The sequence below is a fragment of the Pelodiscus sinensis genome, chromosome 7 (assembly GCF_049634645.1).
Source record: "Pelodiscus sinensis isolate JC-2024 chromosome 7, ASM4963464v1, whole genome shotgun sequence".
In the NCBI taxonomy this organism is placed as follows: Eukaryota; Metazoa; Chordata; order Testudines; family Trionychidae; genus Pelodiscus; species Pelodiscus sinensis.
In genome coordinates this window covers 71,697,662-71,710,630 of record NC_134717.1, presented here as the reverse complement: position 1 = coordinate 71,710,630, position 12,969 = coordinate 71,697,662, and the positions used below count along the sequence as shown (strand labels likewise).

The following is a 12,969-nucleotide window of genomic DNA, read 5'->3' as shown; positions in this document are numbered from 1 at the left end:
GGGGGACCATGATTCACCCGAATCTCAGCTCTCTCCACCTGACAGCCTGGTTTATCCATGGCTGACCCAACCGGAAAGGGAATGTTCCCAGGAGGTGCAGATGGTGCTCCTAGGTAGTAGGAAACCGTCTACCAGGCGATCGTACGCAGCCAAGTAGCAGCGCTTCTCATCTTGGGCGTCCAGAAGGGGAGTGCACCCGTCCTGTGCACCTGTCCCGTCCATTCTGGACTACCTCTTTGAACTTAGGTCCAGTGGCCTCTCTACCTCCTCTATCAAAGTCCATGTGGCATCTTTCTCCGCCTTCCATGTTGGTTCGGCAGGAGTTTCTCTGTTTTCTGACCCTGTCAAATGGTTCCTTAAGGGTTTGGATGAGTTGTATCCCTCAGTTAGACTCCCTCTTCCCGCTTGGGACCGTAACCTCGTGTTGTCTAGACTTGTGTCGCCCCTCTTTTAGCCGCTCTTTTGGCCACGTGTTCTTTAAAGCACCTCTCTATGAAGGTTGCATTCATTGTGGTCATTATGTCAGCTTGCAGGGTCTCCGAGCTCAGGGCGTTAACTGTAAACCTGCCCTACCTAGTGTTTTCTGACAATAATGTGAGGCTCCGCCCTCACCCAGCCTTTTTCCCCAAGGTGGTGTCATCGTTCCATTTTTCCCAAGAAATTTACCTCCCGGTTTTCTTTCCAAAGCCCCACACCTCCCCTAAGGAGCAAGTGCTCCATTCTCTGGTTTCTAGACGTGCACTAGCCTTTTATATTGATAGGACTAAACCCTTTCGCAAATCCACAATTGTTTATCGCTGTCACTGACAGGATGAAAGGGCTTCCCATATCGACCCAGAGGTTGTCCAGTTGGGTTGCGGGGTGTATCAGGGAGTGTTATTCCTTGGCCTGGGAGGTCCTGCCCTGGTTTACAGCACATTCCACCAGGGCACAGGCATTCTCTGTAGCTTTTGGGGCACAGGTTCCAATCACTGAAATCTGAAGGGCAGCCACGTGGTCGTTACTCCATACCTTTACGGCGCACTACGCGCTGGCACAGCAGCCATGGAGGACACAGGGGTGGGCTCTGAAGTCCTCAGCTCTGTATTGTAAATATGTTTGTTATCTGTGTCATATTGTACTTTTTACAGTTTTCTGTGTTCGCTTGGTTGAATAAATTTGTTTGGATTGTTCAACTTTCGTGGACTTCTCTTTCTGAGTGCTCTGACCCCTCCTCCTTGAAGTGGGGTTGGCTTGGAAGTCACCTGATTCGAATGGACATGAGCAACCACTTGAAGAAGAAAAGAACGGTTACTTACCTGTAACTGTTGTTCTTCGAGATCTGTTGCTCATGTCCATTCGATTCCCCCACCCCCACCCCCACCCCCCCTTCGTCAGAGCGTCCGGCAAGAAGGAACTGAGGTGAGGCAGCGCCGGGAGGGGTATTTATGCCCCGCCATGGCAGCGCCACTCCAGGGGTCGCCCTGCCAGCGCTACGGGTACTGCTAGGGAAAACGCTCCGGAAGACGCAGTGCACGGGGTGCGCACACCTGATTCGATTGGACATGAGTAACACATCTCGAAGAACAACAGTTACAGGTAAGTAACTGTTTTTTTCTCAAACCCCAGCTGGCTCAGTGCAAACCTTTCTGTGGACCACCAGTTGCTAATGGAAATTCGTTGTTAATTGCATAATTATGCTTGGGCCATTTTGCTAGTACTGCAGCTATGGAGAACAGTTTAATTTAACCAGTAAGAAAGGAAATATTAATTTAAATTATTAAACAGACTAAGCACTTTAACTTTATATGGTTAGTTTATCAAACTTCATTTAAAAAATATAAATATTAATTTATGTCTGCACAAAAGGTTCCTATGTTTTCTTTATTTGTGGCAGAGGTGGGGAACCATTTTTGGGCCACTGACCCACAGAAAAATCAGTTGGGGACCACACAAATGAAAAGCAAAAAAACCCAATCCTCCAAAAACTGCCAACTCTTCCTGATGTGGCCCCCAGCTGAGACATCTCATTCCTCTGTCACTCCAGCCCCATCGGGGGGAGGGGATGGGACAGGGAGGACTGAGGTTCAGGGCTTTCCATAGGCCAGATTTACTCTTCGGGGGTTCCAGAGTTAGTGGATTTGGGGGACCCCCCCAGGCTCTGGGTTTGGGACAAAAATGGGTTGTTGAGTGTGTGGGACAGGGCTGCCAGCAAGAGGAATGAGGGTGCATGATCTGTGTGGGAGGTAGGGTGCAGGATCTGAGTGGGGATGGGATGCAGGAGGGGGTTGAGGGTGCAAGGTCTGAATGGAGGTAAGGTGCAAGAGCAGGCTGGGAGTACAGTGTCTGGCTGGGAAGGGGGCAAGAGCAAGGGAGGGTGTAGTGTGTGGCCAGGAAGGAGGCTGCAGGAGAAAGGGTGGGTACAGGAGTGGGCTGGGGGTAGGATGTCTGGCCAGGGGGAGAGGGCAGTAGCAGGCTGGAGGTGTGGAGTCTCAGTTGTGTGTGTGGGAGGGAGCTGGGTTGTGGGGTTCTGGGCATGAGGGGTGGGGGGCACTTGTCTTTGGGCTCTGCGCCAGTCCCGGACACTGACTCCTACTGCTCCCATTGGCCAGATTTTGGCCAGTGGGAGCAGCGGGAAAAGCCTCCAGGTAGCATGTCCAAGCAAAGCTTGGGGGGCACTACTGGGCACGCAGTGCAGGCAGCAACTTTTTAAAGAAGTGTGTAAACTGAGATGCTGGTATTCAGGTGCCCTGGAACACCTGCTTCTCAGGAATGGCCCTATGTCTCCTAGATACTTGATTAGCTGGAGGGGCTGCAGCCAGCCCCAAGGGGCCAGGCCACCACCCAGATCTGAGCCTGGGGCCTTGCGTGGCTGGGGCAGAGCCAGGACTGCATATGGAGGCAGGAACTGCTTTTAAAATGGAGCTGGACATTAAAGGCAAAACAAGAGCTGTGGACCATGCTGAGCACTCACCATACTGCCAGGAACTCAGCCAGCCTTGGCCTGGTCTTGCCGGGCACACATGCTCTGAGCCCCAGGATGACCCCTGCCAAGAGCTCCTCTTCCCAGGCTTTGGTACTCTGTCCAAGAGATGTGCTTGGCTGGGAGGCAAGGGGGGTGAGCACTTCACCTGCCTCCAGCAGTTACAGCATCAGCATTTCTTTGGCCCTGGGGAATGATGCTGCCTTCTGCTCCTCAGCCAGAGCTGGGGGGTGTCCCCTGCATCTGCTGCTGGGTTCTACGCTGCTCCCCTGGTTCACTGCTGCTGCCTTCTTGAACAGCCTGTTCCCCACCTCCTGCTGGAAGGGAGGTGGGCTCAGCCTGGGGCCCACCCACATGAGGTCAGTCTAGGTTTTCTGTCCAATAAATTGTGTGTGGAGAGGGAAAAAAAAGATTCTCCTGCAGAGTACAGCGTGCTGGCTACTGCTTGGGCTGCAGCAGCTTGTGCTCCACAGGCTGGCTCCGGCGGCAAGAGCAGCAGCAGCAACAACTCACAAGGAGAGGGGGGGTGCTTTTTTCCCCACAAGCCTGATCTCGCAGTGAGGTTCAGGGCTTTCCCTACACACACGCACGCACGCACGCGCGGAAGCTGGTGCTGGTGCTCCAGCCTCGCAAGAGAGTGCCAGGCTTTAGCGCCAGCGCAGGCTCCCCCCTGCAGGAGAAAGGGGGGGGCTGAACTGCAGCTGCAGGCCACCTGCAAGGCAGCCATGGAGCCCCCCCTCGCTGACTGGGGGAACCATGGGGGGTGCATTCCTACCCTTTGCACCCCCATTGCATATGGGCCTGATCTGCGATCTGAAAGAAGCTTGTTGGGTGTGTTCACTATCAGCTGCTTCTAGTTTTACTTTCAGTAGTTATATGCACCCAAAAATAAAAAGTAAAAATACTGAATATTAAGTATTTTTCTTTGTTTTGTTTTAGGCTGAAAAACTTAATTATAAGGATAAGAAACTGAATATTGGTCCAGCAATAAGAAAGCAACAAGTAGGGATTCCTCGTATGTATTTTCACTATATTCTTTAGCTGTATGTGATATAAATATAACTCTTTTAACCAAAAATATCTTGTGAAGGACCTGTACTGTACTAATCCAAAGCATTGAATATAATTAGAATAGTCAGCAGGTGGAAGCACTGACATACTAATAAAAATGTCAAAAGAACCAGATCTCCAGGCACCAGCATTAGCCCCACAGTATGTTCCTTTGAATATTGCATGGAAGGGAAGTTTGAACTCATGGAATGTGACTGTAGTATGGCAATATTCCTCTTCCCAACTGCCACAAGCCCTTATGGTGACAGAGCATCAAAGTTAAAGACAGATATGTTTTAATTTCAGGAAAAGAGTAAGTGGCAGACTGCTGAATACAGCATTTTCCTATTGGGAACAAGCACATGTTATATTGACATGGTACATATGCTGCTGTAAGGAACATTAGCTCCCCATGTGTGATGTATGAAGCCATGTTTAAATGTCATAGCTGTTGAAGTATTGCCAGTGATAGCAGGTAGACTCAGATGTCCTGGAAAAGGCCACAGCCATAACAAGGCAGCAGTCATTGCATCATAGATATGATTTAAGCATGGCAAGATGTGAGAGTGTATTCATCCTACTGCCACATTGAAGGAGACTTATACACGATTATATATTGTTGGTATGTGTTCCTCTTATCTACTTCAGACGCTGCACCTAAGGGAGGCAAGGGAATTCTGTGGGTACAAAAGGCTCTTTGGCATATGTATGTTTAGTTATTCACTCCCCTTGCCTATTCTCTAGTGTCACCTGTCCCATATTGATACAGGAATGATGCATTACTTCTTCAGTTCTTCAAAAACTTTTCAAAACATTTTTTATGGTAAATGGCCCATTTTTGTGCTTTTTACAAGAGAAGGAAAATATTTCCGTACCTGTTATTGCAGTGAAATGCCTGCAAAAAAAGTAAACATAGTTTGGAGCTTGCATACACAAAATGCACCATGTTATGGATCAAGAGATCCCCCTCCATGTTCTTCTGGAACAAACACATTTGAAATACTCCATTTATTTTTGTTCAGCATATTACCAAAAAGATCAGACAAAGTGGAGGGAATTTAGAGAAAATCAGCAAATGTGATTAGAGACCTAGAGGAACTGACCTAATGAGAGAAGATAGGAAATATTAGGAATACCCCAACTAACCTCTGACTAAGGGTTGGTGTGGTGTTTGAAAAATGTAAATACGATACCAACTACTTAGGACCCTGAAGGGCTGTAACCAGCAGCAAAATAATGCAATTTAAAAATGGAAAATTTAGGCTGAATATCAGGAATGAGTTTCAGAGATTAAAATCTATTGGGGTATGGGATGATCTCACAAAAGAAGTAATAAAAGGCACATTGCTTGAAATATTCAGTTGACTATGTTGTACAAGTAAATGCGTTATAGGGAATACTGAATTGTTAGGCGATGGAATAGGGTTTCACTGTTTCTAGTTTCTATAAATTTATAGTTGGTCTCCCTCAGGTTTGGTTTAACAGTACTTATACCTGCAGGACTGGTGTATCTGATGCAAAACACAAACTTCCAAGAGTGATATCATTATCAAATAGTTATTTTTCCACCTTTATTTCTGACTTTGGTTAATAGCATTAATTGATTGTTTATTTTCCTTTTTTTACATTTTATTTCTTTCAGTGTTTCTAATATTAGGGTCATGATTTGTGATGATTAGATAATGATGTTTCATTTTGACCTGAATAGATAGCTTTATTTTCTTGTATCCAAAGATTATTTATGATACTTTATTATTAGTAGTTTTTAGTTACTGTAAACTAGAGTTAATTGAAAAACAAAACTTTAATGAAAGCTTGTTTTTTTTTTTATGTTTAAAATGGCTGAAAAAATTGTCAGCATTGGGAATTTGGAAATTTTTCAATAATCTGTTAAGATTATTGCAATTTAACACAAAATAACATTCAAATACATATATGCTTATCCAAAATTGCATGCTTGTTGCTTTATTTTCCATTTTTGAAGTTTTGGGAAGACTCTGAAAACATACTGATGAAGTGTCCTGGCAAAGAGTGTGAATCCATAGATGAAAGGCTTATCTTATGCAGAACAGTCATATTTAGTACCTTTGCATTGTAATTGTTTTATCAATATTACAGAGTTTTGTATTACAAACTGAATATAAAACACTTTGTTCTTATCCAAGGGTCTCTGTGTTGTATCTTGTGGGTTTGGTAACTCCTGGTATTGAGCTGCCAAAGGCTACGTCTAGACTGCAAGCCTCTTTCAAAAGAGGCTTTTTCGAAAGATACTTTCGAAAAAGAGCATCTAGACTACAACCAGTACTTTCGAAAAGACAAGCCACTTTTTCGAAAGAGAGCACACAGGCAGTCTGGATGCTCTCTTTTGAAAAAGCATAGTTTGCATTATATAGTGCCTTTTTTCGATAGAGCACTTTTGGAAAAAAGGCATTATTCCTCGTAAAACGAGGTTTTCTGTGGTCAAAAAACTGCTGCGTTCTTTCAATTTACTTTTGAAAGAATTCAGCAGCAGTCTAGATGCAGGGAAAGTTTTTTTGAAAAAAGGCCACTTTTTTCGAAAAAGCCCTGTGGTCTAGACTCACCCAAACTGCCTTGAAAAGTTATTTCCCCTGGGTATACACAAGAATGACATCCTCACCCTACTCTGTATAACAGAATACACATCCTACTCAGCTACTTCACTGCTGCTGCAGAGAGCAGACAGAACTTACCAGATCCTGTCCTCAGGACTAGACTACCTTATAATCTTTTATTGTAAGCTTGTAAATAGTTATCAGTGTTTAGTTCAGTGTAGTGTAGTTAGTTAATTTTAAAACAGTGCAAGTAGCCATTCCCTTGTTCTCTGTCTGGGTATCTTTACCAGAACTATGGCAGGTGCTGAGCTTGAGGAGGCTCTTGTCCAAGCAAAATGCAGGACAATGTAGCACTTTAAAGACTAACAAGATGGTTTATTAGATGATGAGCTTTCGTGGGCCAGAACCACTTGATCTGAGGAAGTGGGTCTGGCCCACGAAAGCTCATCATCTAATAAACCATCTTGTTAGTCTTTAAAGTGCTACATTGTCCTGCATTTTGCTTCAGCTACCCCAGACTAACACGGCTACATCTCTATCACTCTTGTCCAAGGTATTCCTGAATCAGATACCCACATCCATTCTTCTGGTTTTGGGTAACATCGGCTTTCCTGTCATTGCCATGCCTTTACTCCCCAGGCCAGAAGGGAGAGAGACCTTAGGTTTTAGACTCATCTGGCCTCAGAACATCTTCAGCTGGAAACTCTGACCGGCCCATGACTGGTGTCAAGGCCACGATGAATCCTGAGGTTCTCTCCTCTGTGACAAACTTTTCTACTTGAGCTTCTGTGCCATTTTTCAGCAAAGGCCAAGACTGGAATCTGCTTGGTGACTCCCTGAGCCATTGCTGCTCAGTTCTGTAGCATCAAAATAGTTTATGGCACAACACTAAAAACTGATACCGTTGCATAAGGCTTGAAAATTCCCAGGTTGAATCCTTCCGGCAACACTGCCCTCTCCACCAGCATAAAGTCCTATATTGGAGTATTTTGGAGTCTTTTAATGGCATAGTTGTCTCTTCATTACACATCTTGGCATAAATCAGCCTGCACAGGTCACTACTATAGATCCCAAGAACCTTGTCTCTCTTCCAGTACCTGAGTGAAGAACCATCACTGAGGTTACTGTCTATTCCACCACTTACTTTCGGCTCTGTTTCTGTTCCTGTCTAATTAAAATCTCAGAGGGTAGCCATGTTAGTCTGTAACTGAAAAAAACTTAAAAAATAAAGAATAGTTTTGCAGCACCTTAGAGATGAATAAAAAATGTAGATGGTATCATGAGCTTTTGTGGGCACAAGCCATTTCTTCAGATGAATGGAGTAAGGGGTTTAGGGTACAAATAAATAGCAGAGAAAGAGAGGGTATGGGGAGGGAAAGAGAAGGAAAATATAGGGAAAAAATACTTAGAGTGTCTGTGCTAAAATGAGGCTAATAGAGTGAGCTGTGAGTTTCTGGTGCTTAGCTTTTTATGTCATTAGGGTGTGGAATGTAGCAACCCATCCAGCTCAGGACTTTGTTCAAACGTTGATTACAGGTTTCAAACTTGTAAATGAAACCAAGTTCTTCAGCTTGTCTTTCCAGGTGTTTTTTGAAATTGCTTTGTAATAGTATAGTCACTATACTAATTAAAATCTGCAATTGTCTGAGAGTAGCTTTTACACCATTGTAGATTATTTTGAAGATTCCCCAAACTGACATCAGGAAACTGAACCACTTTCCTCTCCTTAAATCCTGGTTTGCAGGGAATTTAGCTGTCAAGCATATTAAACACAGATCTGTATTTTCTGATTGTACTGTCTCTGTGTTCTGCAAATATGTTTTCTTAGACAAGGGAGAAACATTGTCCAAAATTTGGGAACTTTAAACCTTGCTCTAGTTAAACTCATGGGTCCTCCCTTTGAACCCCTCAAGAAAATGTATTTGGTGCATTGGTCTGTAAAGATAGCTTTTCTTAAAGTCATCATCTCTGCAAAGAGAGCTGGAGAATTGATGCATTAATTGCTACACTACCATATAATTAGGTACATAAGGGCCAGGTGATTGTGAAGCCCAATCTTAACTTCCTGTCCAAAATGGAGTCGGATTTCCATTTACCTCTCCATCAGCTTTCTTTCCTAAGCTTGACTTTAAACTGGGGAATTTCACCTACATAATGTGTTAACCCTATGGAGTACCAAAGCCTTTAGAAAATCCAATTAACAATTTACAGTTTACAAGAGAAGATGTTAGAATTTATTAGCAAACAGAGGCTGTCACCATGGATTTAAAAAAAAGATATATTGAACTGTCACATTTTAGCTAGAAACATAGTTCCTGTCTAGGATTTAAAATGCACTCCACCAGATGGTGCAACATCTGTGGTTTGTTTGAGATATTTTCCTGTTGTACACAGATGCAGGGCAGTAACATAGAGTAGATATAGAGAATATAAAATTTGATTCATGTTGGAAAAATAAAATGTGCTTTGGAATTTTCCATTACTTGTTTTAAAATCTGTAAATTTGTTTAATTTTATTTTCAACCATAATTGTTCATTTTAGGATCTAGCATAATGCCAGCAGCCGGAACAATGTACTTGACCACTTCAACTGGATATCCTTACACTTATCACAATGGAGTAGCTTATTTTCATACTCCTGAAGTTGCATCTGTTCCACAGCCATGGCCTGTAAGTAATATCTGAAATATTATAATATTAGAATACTGTATTTGTCTCACAACTGGCTTATTGGTAAGATTCTGTTCCATAAAGCTTGTTTCCATATTCTTCTTTATTGTATTTTCCATCTTTTATTCTTTCTTCTCTCCTTATTATACAAAACAGATACAGTTCTGAAGAGAATTAATTACTACTGTGAAAAGTGCTCACCCACATATGATATGGTAGTTGTGTCTCATCATTTTTCTGCATTAATTCATTTGAGAGTGTAGTGATTGTCTGGTTTCACCCACATAGTTGTTGTTTTGGCATTTAGTGCAAATGTTGTGATAGGCATGTGTAAGACCAGTAGATCTTGAAATGCATGTTGTGGGGGGTGTTGATCATCATAGTAGTGAAGCTATATCTACAAATTTTGCATCTATTGTTCTGGCACGTGGTGTGCCACTTTCATTTGATGTGTCCCAGTCTGTGTGGAGCTTGTTTCTGATGATGAGCATGGAGAGGTTGGGGAGTTGATGAAGGCCAGAAAAGATGGTTTGGGAAAGATGTCTTTCAGGATGTGGTCCCTATCAAATATGGATTGTTATTGTTTGGTGTTATCCTGTAGGGCTTCCAAAGTGGGATGGTAAGTGACAACTAAAAATCATGGATTACATTGAGAAACTGGTTTTATGATTTATTACAGTAATCTATAACTCACTGTCTCCCCCCCCCCCTTTTTTTCCATTTCCCCCAATAGGTGAACAACCACCAACATTACCACCTAGTGGTCAGGTGGAAGGTGGCAGGTTGTCTCCCCTTTAAAAAAAATCATCATCTTCAGCCTCCTCCTCCACCATCTCCCCCTTCCCAGAGCAGCTCCAGGGGAGACCTTACTGCAGTGCAGCTGTGTCTGTACAGCTGTGCCACTGTAAGCTATTTTGTGTAGTTGTAGCTTCGGACTACATTCCCTAGACCTGACAAAGAGCTCTGTGTTCATTCAAAAGCTTACTACTTTCATCAACAGAAGTTGGTCCAATAAAAGATATTACCATACCCATCTTCTCTATCTACGTGTATTTTGACAGCTAAGGAACTGGCTGCTTTTCTGAATGTAACTGCATCATATAATGTAATTAAACTGTCTGGAGTTAACTGGTGATCATTACTATAGCTTACATTGTTCCTGTTTTACATTATGTTAATACTTTTTACATTTGCCTTGTCCTAGGAAGTCTTTGACTTTTAACATGCATTATATAACAAGTATACTTAGTTTCAGTTCTCACTTTATTTGGCCTCATCTGTTTTTTAAAATATAGAATAAAGGATGAGACATTATAGATCAGAAAGAAATTCATAACAGAAAACTATGTAGAACTGTTAAAGGTTTTGGCTATCAGTAAGAGCAAAGAAATTGGAACTCAGGACGGCTGAGTTTTTTGATAACATGAAGTCACAACTGGTCCAGTCTCTGTCAACTGAATAGTAATAGAAATGTAGCCGTGTAAGTCTGGTGTAGCTGAAGCAAAATGCAGGACTATGTAGCACTTTAAAGACTAACAAGATAGTTTATTAGATGATGAGCTTTCGTGGGCCAGACATCTGCACTTGAAAGGGAATCCTCTGAACTGTCATTCATGCTAAAATTTGACACTCTCCGGGGGGAGGGAGGGGGAGGATTGAACAAAGACCCCAACTACCTTACCCATTACAAAGATAGCTTCCCCAATTATCACCTCTAATACCATTAGCTCACAGACATCTGCCTTTCCCCACCTCTAATATCATTAACTCACAGACACTTACCTTCCTTCCCCCCTCCCCCCGCATCGCCCTTCTGTTCTGAAATGTGATTTGTCCTTTTCATATGTGTTCATTTTTTTTAATTGTATCCTTTGGTATATATGGTTGTGACTGTTTTCTTCCACTATTTGATCTGAGGAAGTGGGTCTGACCCACGAAAGCTCATCATCTAATAAACCATCTTGTTAGTCTTTAAAGTGCTACATAGTCCTGCATTTTGCTTCAACTGAATAGATACCTGTCTACTGTGACCACAGAATCCCAAAGGCTGATAAACTCCCCAGGTTTGATAGTAATTGATAACTGTTCCTTGCTTTGGATTTCTCAAACTTACTTCTCAGGTGCAGACCCAGGCCTGGTCTAAACTAGCAGTTCAGACCGAATTTGGCTACATGAGGTCAATTTTCTAAACAATACGTCCACACTGCCACGCCTGTTGTGTCAACATTAAGGGCTGCTGAAGTTGATTTCAGTACTCCTGCTGTTCATGAAGAGTAATGCACAATTTGACCTTGCATGGTTGAATATACAGTAGTGTAGACCCAAGACTAAAGAAGTCAGTTATTGACCTCCAGGAGGCATCCTAGAGTCACCCACTCTAACCACTCTGGCCAGAACTGGCACCTCTACTGGTCTCAGGTTGAACAGGAAAAGCCCCAGGAATATTTGAATTTAATTTCCTGTATGGCCATTGTTTTGAGTACATCTTAGAGTGAGCTGCATACCATGGCACACATGGCCATGACTTAGACAAATTTAAGTACTCCTGTTATTTTGAATACTTCTACTCCCATGGGCTCCAATTCCCAGGGTGCAGAAGAGTGCTATGGTGAAGTGTCCGGAAGATCTTGGGCCTCTTTGAGGTGTTGGGAAAGGAATCCATTCTCTCAGAACTCTGAACCAGCAAGCAGAACATGGACATTTATGCGAAGATTGCAAGCTGCTTGGTGGCTAAAGGCTATAACTGGAACTCCCAGAAGTGCTAAGTGAAGATCAAGGAACTGTGGCAGTCCTACTGCAAGGCAAAGGAGGCTGCAAGCAGCTGGATGTGATTCTTGGGGGGACCTGACCAGCTTCCCTAGCCTGACTGTTGAGTCTGGCCAAGACATTCTTGGTGTCAGCATGGAGGACAGCATGGTAGCAGAGGGTGAGGAGGAGGAGGAAGAGAATGGCCAGCGGGTGATCAAGGAAAGCCAAGATCTGTTCATGTTGGTGGAGCCCAGTCCCCTCCTCTCAGGATGTCTCCCAGTCGAGCACTGACCCCGGGAGGGCACTTCTAGTGAGTTCACAATTTTTTTCTTACTACAGGCATGTTAATGCAATTGGTTGTGATGTGCAGTGTGCACGGAGGGAGGGCATCTTGTTAATGTTTCTGCAAATTGGATGGAAGTCTTCCCTCTACATCTCCATTAAGCTCCCAGGGTACGTCTACACTACAGTGCTAGTTCGAACTAACTTAGTTCGAATTAGTTAATTCGAACTAAGATAGTTCGAACTAACGCGTCTAGAACTAAAAACTAGTTCGAATTAGCGTTTTGCTAGTTCGAACTAGTAAGTCCACATTGAGTGGACTCTGAACAGGGCTTAAGGATGGCCGGAAGCAGTGCCGGCAGGGCATAAAAGGAGGACTTAGAGCGTGGAGATGCTGTCTCAGGCTAGCCGAGGGCTGCGCTTAAAGGGTCCCGACCCCCACCCCGGACACACAGTTCTCAGGGGTGCCCCGCTTCCAAAGAAGTTCTGGCTTGGAGTGCCCTGAGTGCCCACACTGGGCACATCACACCACTCGGCCATCAGCCCGGCTGCACTTGCCGCAGGCTGCCATCTGGGGAGAGGGAGCAATTGGGGGGCTGCAGGAGAGCTTCCACCCCCAGAAGCCCGCAGAGCCAGCCCAGTCCTCCCCATCGGGGGCTCGTACCCCATTCCTCCCTCACCTCC

At 43.9% G+C, this 12,969-nt stretch overlaps 1 protein-coding gene across 3 annotated transcripts in view; it reads left to right on the top strand.

Moving 5' to 3' along the window:
- BOLL (boule RNA binding protein) overlaps positions 1 to 12,969 on the top strand; it is a 122,206-nt gene that overhangs the window by 46,624 nt on the left and 62,613 nt on the right. For all 3 annotated transcript variants that reach the window (XR_012905401.1, XM_075934266.1, XM_075934263.1), the window contains exons 6-7: positions 3,902 to 3,977; positions 9,128 to 9,255. Coding sequence is in view for 2 of the 3 variants with exons in the window: in XM_075934266.1 (XP_075790381.1) it covers positions 3,902 to 3,977; positions 9,128 to 9,255 (204 nt within the window). In the remaining variant the exon portion in view is untranslated. The remainder of the gene's footprint in view (positions 1 to 3,901; positions 3,978 to 9,127; positions 9,256 to 12,969) is intronic.